The sequence below is a fragment of the Papio anubis genome, chromosome 6 (genome assembly GCF_008728515.1).
Source record: "Papio anubis isolate 15944 chromosome 6, Panubis1.0, whole genome shotgun sequence".
NCBI classification, from domain to species: Eukaryota; Metazoa; Chordata; class Mammalia; order Primates; family Cercopithecidae; genus Papio; species Papio anubis.
In genome coordinates this window covers 29755597-29768438 of record NC_044981.1, presented here as the reverse complement: position 1 = coordinate 29768438, position 12842 = coordinate 29755597, and the positions used below count along the sequence as shown (strand labels likewise).

The 12842-nt window shown below is 45.5% G+C and overlaps 1 protein-coding gene across 2 annotated transcripts; it reads left to right on the top strand.

The window, feature by feature from the left end:
• Positions 1-540: 540 nt before the first annotated feature.
• TRIM10 (tripartite motif containing 10) lies at positions 541-8882 on the top strand. 2 transcript variants are annotated; one of them, XM_009204705.4, is made up of 8 exons: positions 541-1966; positions 3136-3231; positions 3754-3984; positions 4971-4993; positions 5307-5422; positions 6601-6633; positions 7855-8030; positions 8570-8882. In XM_009204705.4, exons 1-8 carry the CDS (start codon positions 1538-1540, stop codon positions 8651-8653), a joined length of 1188 nt encoding a protein of 395 aa, XP_009202969.2. In that variant the 5' UTR covers positions 541-1537; the 3' UTR covers positions 8654-8882. The 2 variants fall into 2 exon arrangements, with proteins under 2 accessions (XP_009202969.2, XP_003897337.2); XM_003897288.5 differs by having other exon boundaries at positions 7855-8882.
• Positions 8883-12842: the final 3960 nt, after the last annotated feature.

Here is a 12842-nt window from a genome sequence, read left to right as displayed (position 1 = left end):
TTCCCACCCGATATCTGCTTTTCCTGCCATGAGTGCAGCCCAGGAGCCAATTTGTCCAATACAGAAGCCACCAGTCACATGTGTCTACTGAGCACTGAAATGTGGCCGGTCTGAATGGCGGCGTGCTGTATATGTAAAATACACACTGGATTTTTTTTTCTTTTTCTTTTTCTTTTTTTTGAGATGGAGTCTCGCTCTGTTGTCTAGGCTGGAGTGCATTGGTGCGATCTCGACTCACTGTAAGCTCTGCCTCCCGGGTTCACACCATTCTCCTGCCTCAGCTTCCCGAGTAGCTGGTACTACAGGTGCCCGCCACTACGCCCGGCTAATATTTTTTGGTATTTTTAATAGAGACAGGGTTTCACCATGTTAGCCAGGATGGTCTCGATCTCCTGACCTTGTGATCCACCCACCTCGGCCTCCCAAAGTGCTGGGATTACAGGCATGAGTCACCGCGCCTGGCCAACACACTGGATTTCAAAGGCTTTGCACAAATTAAAAAATGTAAAATGTCTTATTAATAACTTTTTATAAGGATCACATATTGAAATGATAATATTTTGGAAATATAGGACCAAATAAAAAAATCATTAAAATTACTTTCACCTGTTTAGACTATTTTTATATGGCTCCTAGGAAATTTTAAATTGCATATGTGGCTCACATTGCATTTATGTTGAATGGCATTGCTTGGAAGACATAGATCTGACAGCAAATTATTTATGGTCACTCACCTTCTTACTTGTGTGCCTTGGGCAAGTTGAATAACCTGGCTGGGCCTCAGCTTTCTCATTTATGAAATGGAGGTCCTAATAGCACTGATGTTGCAGAGCAGACACAAAAATAAGATCATACTTTTAAATTGCTTATATCAATGTAAAATGTACCGTCATTGTAAATAAATTCTGGCCATTGCTAGTTTTCTTTCTCCTTCCCAGCATAGGGAATATTCCAGCCTTTTTTGAGGCTTGCGGCAGGCCAGTTGAGGCATCACCATTTAAGTTGCTGGTGCAGTGTACACCCTGGCACAAGGACCTTATCTGAGCCTCACACTCTCCTACTTGCTGATGGGCAAGCCCTGGGCTGGCTGATACCTCCAATCTCTTTGGAGACAGCTGGCCATATTGCAGGAAGGCTGGAGTGGCATCTCCACTCTGTGACCCAGTCTCCCACCTGCCCCCAAAAGAATATTTCTTTTGACAGTGGACAGCTGACATATCACCACTTTCCTTCTACTGTGAGTGTATTTAGATGGACGGAAAGGAATGGCCAGCCCCTGGTTATGGTCATCTAAGATCACCTCTGAAATGCTGTGAGCCCCTCTTCCTTCCTCTCCTCTGCTATTTCCCATCTCTGCTGTTGGCAGGAGAATAGAATCCTGGCTGCCAGATATGCAAGTGTGTGACGATATGGGTGCTGGTGCGTATTTAATATGTACCTGTGTCCAGCCATGTGCACATGTGGGTGTGTGAGTGTGTGGCCCAGCCCTTCCCCCGTGGCCAAGCAGAGAGGGTGGCCTTGAGGAAGCCATAGCAGCATGGCCTCTGCTGCCTCTGTGACCAGCCTGGCAGATGAAGTCAACTGCCCCATCTGCCAGGGTACCCTGAGGGAGCCGGTCACTATCGACTGCGGCCACAACTTCTGCCGGGGCTGCCTTACTCGCTACTGTGAGATCCCAGGCCCAGACCTGGAGGAGTCCCCTACTTGCCCACTCTGCAAAGAACCCTTCCGTCCTGGGAGCTTCCGGCCCAACTGGCAGCTGGCTAACGTGGTGGAGAACATCGAGCGCCTCCAGCTGGTGTCCACACTGGGTTTGGGAGAGGAGGATGCCTGCCAGGAGCACGGAGAGAAGATCTACTTCTTCTGTGAGGATGATGAGATGCAGTTGTGCGTGGTGTGCCGGGAGGCTGGAGAGCACGCCACCCACACCATGCGCTTCCTGGAGGATGCGGCGGCTCCCTATAGGGTAGGAAAGGGGAACTGGGGGATCCCAGGGTGGACTGGACAGCACTAACAGAAACAGCAGAGTTGTGGATTATTTAGGCTGCCCAGAGGCCAAATTCTTTCTCCTTATTTACATGATCACCCAGGCAATAGACCCAGGCATGGAAAATTATGTTTATGTTTTATGTTTTTTTGAGTGTGTTCTGTATTCACTTGTGGCCAACAGATAATGGGAGTTCAACAAATACTTGTTGAATGAATGAGTGACCAAAACATGAGTGTGTGTGTCTGTGCCATGGATCAGGTGTGTCTGAAGTTTATATCTGAGGGAATGATTGTACAAACAGTGTGTATATGTGTTAACGTTTGCGTGTTTAGAAGTGTGTCTGGTGTGTTTGTGTGGGAGTCTGAGTATGTACGTATTTGAGTGTGTGAGTGTAACTGAGAGCTCCTGTTTGTGAAAAATTCATGTTTACATATATTCAGGTTGGGTAAATACATGTGGCATGCCATTTTATCTGTCATTAAATGAGTGTGTGCTAGTTTTAGTTGTTTATGAATTGTGTTTTAGTACAAGTCTGTGTGTGGATGTCTTAATTAGTTAATTAGCAACTGATAGTGAGAATTCTAATATATATTTGAACACACATATTTATAATGTGTGTGTACCTGTTCCTAACTCTATTCTGGAGCAAATAATTTTGAAAACAATTTATCAATTATTTTTACATTACCCAAGTTTCTTCTCGCCTTTGGAGTCATACACAGATAATTGGTTCCAGTAACAAGGGAGGGTTATTATTTACACATGTGCCTTTGGGATGTGTCGGAAACTGGAATGATTTCAGTGCAGGGCATATCAAACTCAGGACAGACCCCAGATACCACTTACCGAAGCAAAACACAATAGAATGTTTAACCTGAAGAAAGACTCAAGTGGGAAAACCAAGTCACAGCCTCTAGTGGCACAGGGTAAAGGGGAAAGTCCTGACCCAAAGTCGTGGAGACAAATCAAGAGGAACAGACCTAAAGGGAGGAAGCTGTCAGGGCGGAGAAGGCTCGGGGATTGTCAGCTAAGGAAGAGACTCCTCTCCTGGGGCCACTTCATTCCTGGAGGCAGAGGCTCAGATGACAAGACAACCCTGAACAAATCAATATCCATCTTGAGTATTTTATGTTCCTTCTCCCCAGGAACAAATACATAAGTGTCTTAAATGTCTAAGAAAAGAGAGAGAGGAGATTCAAGAAATCCAGTCAAGAGAAAATAAAAGGATGCAAGTCCTCCTGGTAAGTCATCACCCCTTCCCCACATTCCTCCCCTTCCTCAGGGTCTAATGTCTTCCTGAAACTGAGGCAACATAGATTATAGGGCTTTGAAGTTATTATGAGTTTAAATCCTGACTCTGACACTAACTCTATGACCTCAAGCAACTCTAACTTCAGTTTACTTATCTGTAAAATGGAGAGTAAAAATCATCATGATCTCATTGAATTACTGTAAGTATTAAATGAGACTGTGACTGTAAAGTAGCTCAGGGCTGTGCATATAATGTGCTTTTCATACAAGACAGGAGGTAGGGTGTCCCCACCACCTCCTCCTACACCTCCTCTAAGCCCTACCCTCTTTTAGAAGCTGCAGCAGATGGTGCTGAGACAGCACTGTGAGTCTTGCTCCCTGAAATGGGATGACAGGTGAAGAGGAAACCATGATGCAGTTCCAGATCTACCTGGGGACAGGGTAGGAGGAAGAGGAGCAGAGGGAGAAGGAGGAAGCAAACTTTCTCTTGGGCTCTCCTCCTGCCCCCTCAGACTCAGGTGTCCACCAAGAGACAACAGGTGATTTCTGAGTTCGCACACCTGAGGAAGTTTCTAGAGGAACAGCAGAGCATCCTCTTAGCACAACTGGAGAGCCTGGATGGAGACATCTTGAAGCAACAGGATGAATTTGATTTCCTGGTTGCTGGAGAGATCTGCCGGTTTAGTACTCTTATTGAAGAACTGGAGGAGAAGAATGAGAGGCCAGCAAGGGAGCTCCTGACGGTGAGGCCTGAACCTGAACCCTGCCCCACCTGTGCTGTCCTGTGACTCTTGTATCTTTGCCTTGCCTAAGTCATGTCTCCCTGACTCACACATCTCTGTATCCCAGATGGAGGTGGGTCAGAGGACCAGAAGGTCTCAATTCTGGTTCATGCTTTTCCAAGTGTTCCCTGGTCACTTTTTGCTCTTTGGTCTCCGCCTCTCCATCCCACCATCTGCCAAAAAGGGAGGATACTTCCCTTAAATATTTCACAGGGCTTTTGTGAGGATCCAACAGTGAGATGGAAGTGAAAGTAGCACTTTGAAAAGTATTAAGTACATTGCAAACCATTCTCTATAGCCTACATGTCACCATCCACCAGTCAGGAAGTTTGTGCTGGTCTATTTCACTTCCTCACACTGGAGGAGAGATATTGGGGTCCCCATAAGGTTTTGGATAGGCAGCATGACTTAGAAGGATGCCCTCAGGACTGAGAAACAGGAGACCTTGGTATGAGACTTACTTTGCCTCTAATGAGCAGGGGAAGGTCACCTCATCATCTTTATCTAAAAAATAAAGGCTTTGGGCTCTGATCCCCAGAGGTGGGTGAGTCCTAATGCTCTGTGACTCTACACATCTGGTATCCTTTTCCTGTTCAGGGCTAGAAATATATTTTGTATTTTCCAGTCATAAGAAAAGTGGGAGGTACCTGGGCAACATAACAAAATCCCATCTCTACAAAAAAAAAAAAAAAAAAAATTAGCCAGGCATGGTGGCACACCCTTGTAGTCCCAGCTACTCAGGATGCTGAGGTGGGAGGATCCCTTGAGCCCAGGAGGTTGAGGCTGCAGTGAGCCGTGATCACGCCACTGTATTCCAGCCTGGGCACCGGAGTGAGACCCTTTCTCAAACAAACAAACAAAAAATAAATAAATAAAATAAAAATTTAAAAAAGAAAAAATGGAAAGGAGAAGCTGGAAACTGAATCCCTGGTTTCTCTTTCTCCTAGGATATCAGAAGCACTCTAATAAGGTAAGCAATATAATTTCTCTCTTTTCTTTTTCCATATAAATATACACGCATGTACCGCATGCCTAGTTATTGCCACACAAGTATATAACATTCTCACTTAAGAATGTAAATTTATGTATAAACCTCTATATACCCAAATGCCTTCTCAGGTATACCCATAGATGCCCAAAAATGGGCAGTGGGATTCATCCATAGGAAGTATGTCTGCCTGCGGGAACTAGCACCTTCATGCCGTTTTAGAAGATGACCGGCTGAGTCTGGAGACATTATTAAGGATGATAATTCCCAGACCCAATCATTTCTGTGCCCCTAGATGTGAAACCAGAAAGTGCCGGAAACCAGTGGCTGTGTCCCCAGAGCTGGGCCAGAGGATTCGGGACTTTCCCCAGCAGGCCCTCCCGCTACAGAGGGAGATGAAGATGTTTCTGGGTAAGAGAATCCCAGGCCTCCACAGAGCACAGGTGGCCATGAAGCCCGGGTTTAGGAGTGGACCCCACCCTCCACTGCTGAAAGGTGTGACTTTGGCAAGGTTTATTCGTTCCTGTGCCTTGATTTTCTTATTTGCAGATTTTTATAAAATCTGCCTATTAGGATACTGTGACGATGAAGAAAGAGAATAAAGGTGAATATTTCTGGTGAAAAAGTTAAACTGATCTTAAAATAATTCAACAAATCTGATCAGTGGTCATTAAGCAATATGAAAGATAATGATTAACAGTATATCATTCTTAATAAATTAAAAAATCCCACAGCAACATTTGTAATACGTGATAAGTTTTTGATGATGAGCATTGTTAATTAATAGCCAGCCACAGTATTTATCTTGACCCTGTGGTAGCTGGCCCGTCCCTCCCTCCTTCTCACTTTCCTTCTGTAAGTCTGGCTCTCAGAGTTGGACGGTCCTGCGGGGACTGTGCTCCATTTCCTTTTCTGGAACAGGGAGTGGTGGTAAGGGGCGGGAGAGGGTTTGGAACGAGAGTCAGGAATGGGATATGGCTCTCTGCCAACCACCTCCTCACTAACCGTGACAGAATGAATGATGACACCAATTTTTAAATGACTCACCCACAGTGATGTCACCCTAGAAGGACTTTTCCCATAAGTCCATTTCCTGCAAATACTTCCAGTGGCCTGACAGTGAAAGAAATTTTACTCTAATCAAAGACTGACCTTTGACTCTCCCCAAAATTATTTCCAAGTGGAATAATAAATAAATGAACCCATTTCTCTATTCATTAAGCTGATATTTCTTCAGCATTTACTATGTCCTGGGCTCTGCGGGTACAGAGGTGAGCAAGGCAGACATGGTCCCTGTTTGCTCAGGGCTAGGGCAGTGGGGCTCCCAGCAGCAGCAGCATTGCCCAGGAACTTGTTACAAATACAGATGTTCAGCTTCACCCCAGAGCACCTGAATCTGAAACAGGCGTGTTTTAGCAAAAGTGCTCCAGATGATTCTGATGCAAGCTTGGAACCACTGGCCTAGAGGATTCCAGCTTCCATTCTTCTTGTTGTCGCTTCCCTCTTCTGGGCCTCAGTTTCCTCGTCATTAAGTGTCTGATGGTTTTGTAAAACTAATAAAATCTCATCCTGGTTTATTTTCTTTACAGAAAAACTACACTTTGAGTTGGACTATGAGCCAGGTAAGCAGCCTATGTCAGGATGGGAGAGAATGAGAAGTCCTTGAAAAGGAGAGACAATTTTGCAGGATTCTATCTGGGCACTACAATAGTCATAATATACACCCATGCATACATATGCACATCATATATATTATATATGCACATATGTGCTTGTGTAGAATACGTGTGTGTATATATGTGTGGGTGTGTGTCACATTCTTTGTAAGGCTCTCAGGAGAACCATGAAGAAAGGACAAGCACATACACATACTACATTCGTGGTACAAAGCTCACATCCTGATCTGCACATGCTGAGTAGATAGAAAGATTAACACAGAATGGGATAAGGTCCATTTGGGAATGCTTTCTGCATAAAGGGGACTTTGATCTGGGTTTATAATCACATCTTTAGAACTGTGAAGAACCCCTGCTTCCTCTCAGATGTCATTTCACAGATGACAGAAGGAGGGTGGCCTGTGGGTGGGAAAGAAATGAACAGAAGGGACCCCTTCAAGGCTGTCGTTTCTCAATCAACCAGCCTAAGAACCTGGGAGTCACAGAGTTGTTGGAGGGGGTTCTCTAACCCATGGATGGGCCTAAATTTATGGAAGCTTCTCAATTTATGAATACTAAAAGTAACAAAATGCAAAGCTCTGCAGCAGCTTTTGGTGTTAGAAAGTGGTCCTCAGACTCTGACAGTTTCAGAATTACTGAGGCAGAGTGAATAACCCAGGCGTGAGCCAGAGAGCCTGCCAAGAGGGAAGACTATACATGAGTCACCGGTGCCCTGGGAGGAAAGCAGGGAGGAATCATGAAGTTTGGAGTGAAGGGAGAAATGTCTCTGCACTCCGGGATAGAGACAGGAGGAGGGGAGAATGTGGTGTATTGGCCCCAGGAGAGCCGAGCTGGCACACACAGCTGTGGAAACTAACCAATTTACGATGAGCAGAAGAGCTTTCCCAAGGACCACATGGAACTAAACGAGAGCTTTCACATCCTCTGAGGCAGGCTTTTCAGGCTTTACATGTGCACGAATCACCTGGGCATCTTGTTAGGATGCAGATTCTGAGAGTGTATATCAAACAAGTTCCCAGGTGATGCCACACTGTTGGTCCATGTAGGCACTAGACCTGTTTTTGGTAATAATAACACTGACAGGTGGGGCCCAGGGGGAGTTTCTAGGCCTTCCTTGGAGGTGATGGCATGTCTGCTGACATCTGTCCCTTTTGGTTATCCCCACAGCTCACATTTCTCTAGACCCTCAGACTTCCCACCCCAAGCTCCTCTTGTCCGAGGACCGCCAGCGGGCTCAGTTCTCCTACAAATGGCAGAACTCTCCAGACAATCCCCAACGTTTTGACCGGGCCACCTGTGTTCTGGCCCACACTGGCATCACAGGGGGGAGACACACGTGGGTGGTGAGTATAGACCTGGCACACGGGGGCAGTTGCACCGTGGGCGTGGTGAGTGAGGATGTGCAGCGGAAGGGAGAGCTTCGACTGCGGCCAGAGGAGGGCGTGTGGGCTGTGAGGCTGGCCTGGGGCTTCGTCTCGGCTCTGGGCTCCTTTCCCACACGGCTGACCCTGAAGGAGCAGCCCCGGCAGGTGCGGGTGTCTCTTGACTATGAGGTGGGCTGGGTGACCTTCACCAATGCTGCCACCCGAGAGCCCATCTACACCTTCACTGCCTCCTTCACTAGGAAGGTCATTCCCTTCTTTGGGCTCTGGGGCCGAGGGTCCAGTTTCTCCCTGAGCTCCTGAGAAGGAGCAGTTACCTACCCTCCTCTAAGTACAGGACTCAAATCAACCCAAGAACCACGTGGACTTGATCCCTGGCTGAGTTACCTGGACGACTTGGAATAGAAATGACTGCTTTAGAAGATGGGATGGGGCCGGTTGGTAAGGGATAGAGGAGAGGACACTCAATCTACTGATCAAGCCCTTTCTTCAATGCCCAGTGGATGGCCAGGGTACCTGGGTACTCAGGCTGCTGCCAGCTCTCCTCACCACCATCCTTGCTAGGCACGGAAGTAGCTGCATAGACAGAGCACTGGATTTGAAGTCAGAAGACCTGGGTTCTTGAAGAAGCCTTGTAACCAGTTGTATGATTTTAAACAAGATATCTCACCTCTTTTCATCTTGTTTTCTTCCAATAATGTTAGAGTTCATGTAATCACATTCTCTAGAACCATTTATTTTGTGTTAACTATGAACCAAGCAATGTGGTAGCTACTGGTGATTTGAAAAAAATATATATATTTAAAAACCTGTTATGTATCTGAAAGAGCTCTTGGGAAGACAGAGAAACATAAAGAGGAAATTACAGCACAGTATGGTGGGTGCTATGGGAGGTCCAACCACAGCATTATGGGAGCTCAGAGGAAGGAGTGTAGCCCAACCTGGAGGGAGAGGGTGAGTGGGGGATGGCTTTCTGAAAAGGGTGGTCTGAAGGATGTCTGTGGTCAATAGGGAAAGAGGGGAAGAAGTATCTTAAGAAGAGGAAACAGCAGAGAACTGGCTGGATGACCTGTGACCCATGGAGCACTGGGTCATCTCCATTGTCCTCATGGGCAGATGTGTGCCATCCCTAGCTGGCACCACTCACTGCCTCCTTCCTCCTGGTGGTGCCACTTCTGGCTGAGATGAAGGTGCAGGGCCTGGGGGCAGGCGGGCATAAGGCATAGCCATAAATCGTAACCCAAGAACCACACTCAGCCCCTGGGGAAATTGTCTTCCTGATCAGTTGATTACCATCTGAGGTCAAGAAATGAGATAGTGGAAGCAAATGGGTCACAAATAGCTCAGCTGTGGGCTCAGAAATTGCTAGGTAAAAGAATTCCAGAAGGCCAGGGCATAAGTTGGATGACCTATGACCTTTAGCCTAAAGACTTGAGACTACCGTAGTTGTGACTACAGTAGTGACATCTGAGAAATGGGATGGAAGAGTGACCATATTTTATTTTCTAGTTCTTATCAATATTGTATTTCATTTTGCATAATCATGCCCTTCACTGACAGACTCTTTAACATCATCTCTGTTTACTCTGCTCAGATGTAAACTACAATGCTCTGTCATCTCCCTACTGGGTCTCCTGGGAGGAGGGGAGCCATCCAGGGTGCAGTCTCTAAGGCAGAAGGCACAGCGTGCTTAGGCCCAAGCTTAGAATTCAATTGAGAAGTTCTGTTGTTCATCCTTAGCTCAGCAGGTAGAAAAGAGGGGGAGATCAGAAGCCAGGGATTAGAGATTGAATTGCTTTCCCTGAAAGTGTGCAGTATCTCATTAAAATGTTGTATATTCAAAAAAATATAGACACACACAAGTGCCTATATAATGATAAAACATATCCAAAACACCCAAACCTGTGATTCCACTCAAAAGTAGATCCTATTTTTCTGTTTATTTTTATTGGCTTTAGCCATGTCTTTTGAAAGGACTATTATCCTCTAAAATGTATGTGTATGAAGATCCTGGCTTGCTGTTGGGGAGCTTTACACACCTTGTGTCACTTTATCTTGGTAACTAGCCAAGATGACGCAACCAGTTCATCCGTGTCTGACCCAGGAACTCTTAACTGCTGTGCTGCGCTGCCTCATTCAGAGAGAGATGCCTGCATGGGTCCTGGTGATTATTTTAATGCTGGCTACACCCCCACAAGTGACTTGGATTCAGAAATACAATTTATATTTCTTCTTTTTAAATTATTTTATTTTTTTTAATAGTCATATGTCAGTGAAAACAATTTATATGTCTTACACTGAGAAATAAAACTGCTCATAAGTGAAAACACTCACATTGGTCTGTCAGTACCTGCTTCTCCCCTAGGGTAATTTTACTTGAAGTTTACTTGTTTTCAGAGTACGGAGTCAGCACAAGGGAAGTTGACAGATCCTAAAACCTGGTAACTTCAAGATAAGGCAGCTTAATGAACCTCCTCGCTCTGCTGGCCGGAAGTGGGACTCTGGGTTCACTCCCCAGGAAGTGCTCAAGTCTAGAGGCCCCAGAGTCCCAGCTGCCCTTTCCGATTCTGAAGGACTGTTGCACACTTGTAACGTCCACAGTTTACATCTCATTTTTCACAGCTTACATGGTAGCAACCCTTTCTATTGCAAAGAAGTGAGACCCACTCAAATTAGTTCAAATAATAGGTAAGTTTATTATAAGGGCAGAAATAAGGAAAATGGGATTTTCCACCATGAACCAGTCCTCGTGAGAAGCTATGTCAGGGGTGAGTGAGTTGGTGGGGTCACCACTTGTTCGTGTAGGAAGAACTAGAGATTCCAAAAATGTTGATAACAATAACACACATAGAACTCATTTTGGCCAAACACCATAATAAATATTTGTATATATCAACTCATTTAATCCTCACAACAACCCTAGGAGGTAGGTGCTGTTATTAATATGCCCATCTTGTACATAACAGAACTAAGACATGTGGAGGCTGAGCAGCTGGTCTCAAATCAGCCGATAGTGAGTAGCAGAGCCAGCATTTGAATTCTTGTGGTTCGGCTCCTGAGTCTCTGCTCATGACCGTTGGTATGTTGTATGCCCAGGACCTACCGGTAAGAAGTGGGCTTGAAGTCCAAAGAAACGTGAAGACTGGATCTTCCTGTGGCTCTCAGTAGCATGGGTTGTGGACACCTGTTCCAATACATCGTGGCTGCACATGCAGCTCTGATTCTCTCTGTGTCTGCTCTTCTTGCCAACTAATGACACATTCATCAAGGATCCCTTCTGAATCTCCAAGAGGACCTGATGGTTTCAGTTAATTACTATTGTCCCTCTTTGATAAGGTCTTCCTTGACAGGTGACCTCACAGACTTGTTTGGCCAATTATCTGCTGTTCAGACTCCCACCCCAGCCCGATCATCTGCAGTCATGTCAGAAGGGACCAAGGGGGGCCTGGAAGGCATCTTCAGTATAACTGACTTCTCTCCTGTGGAGAGACCCTGGGGACTGTCAGTCTCCTCCCACTCCTGGTACAAGTTCTCTTGGTGACATTAACTCCATCTGGGATGCAGGAATTGCTAGCTGTCACCTTCAGGGGTGTTCTTTCCTTGGCTAATGTCTTGCTCTTAGATTTGGGATCTTATATTTCTCTGAGATCTGCAGCTTCGTGCCAAATAACTAGACATTTTTTCTGAACATCTACACTAGGCTCTTTCTCCTCCCCTCTCCTTCCAACCCCCAACTCTCTGCCCCAGTACTTCTTGTGCAAACGATCCAGACTGGCTTTCCTTAAACACCACTTCTCCCTTCATTCCTGACTCAGAAACCTCACTATGTCTTGGTGTCATCCATTTAGTCTGTTGACTTCTGGTCTTCCCCATTCCTGAACATTCCAGCCTAACCAGGTCGGTTTCCTCACACTCCTACAAAGGTGCCGTGGCTTTTTCCTACCTCTATGCTTTCATTCATGTGGTTATCATGACCTAGAATGTTCTCACCTTCCTCTCCCACTTGTCCAATCCCCACCTCCCCCACAAAACCTACCCTGACTTTCCCAGCCTCTCTGTGTCTTTCCTCTGAATTCCCAGAGCACTTAGCCCCTGTGATACCTAATTCAGTGCAGTTACACACTCTCTTCTTATTCTGTATGTGTTTAGTCGTAGTTCCACAGCTAAATTATAAACTTCTGGATGGGGAAGTGGAATTTATTTGAATTTTTTTAATCATTCCATATTTCATTTCAAAAGGGGAAGTGGCTTTTTAAAAAAAAGATGAAATGAAAAAGGATGCGTTCATGTCCTTTGTAGGGACATCAATGAAGCTGGAAACCATCATTCTCAGCCAGCTGTTGCAAGGACAGAAAACCAAACACTGCATGTTCTCACTCACTGATGGGAATTGAACAATGAGAACCCTTGGACACACACAGGGTGGGGAACATCACACACCGGGGCCTGTCGTGAGGTGGGGGGAGGGGGAGGGATAGCATTAGGAGAAATACCTAATGTAAATGACGAGTTAATGGGTGCAGCACACCAACATGACACATGTAAACATATGTAACAAACCTGCATGTTGTGCACATGTACCCTAGAACTTAAAGTATAATAAAAAAACAAAAATAAAAAGAAAGCCAGAATACACCAAAAAAAAAAAAAAATGAAATGAACATACCTGAATGTTTACGTTTTAGACACTTTAGCAGACACCCAGCATGTATTTAATTCTGACAGCAATCCCAGGTCACAGATACCATTACCCTTATTTTAGAGGGGGGAGTA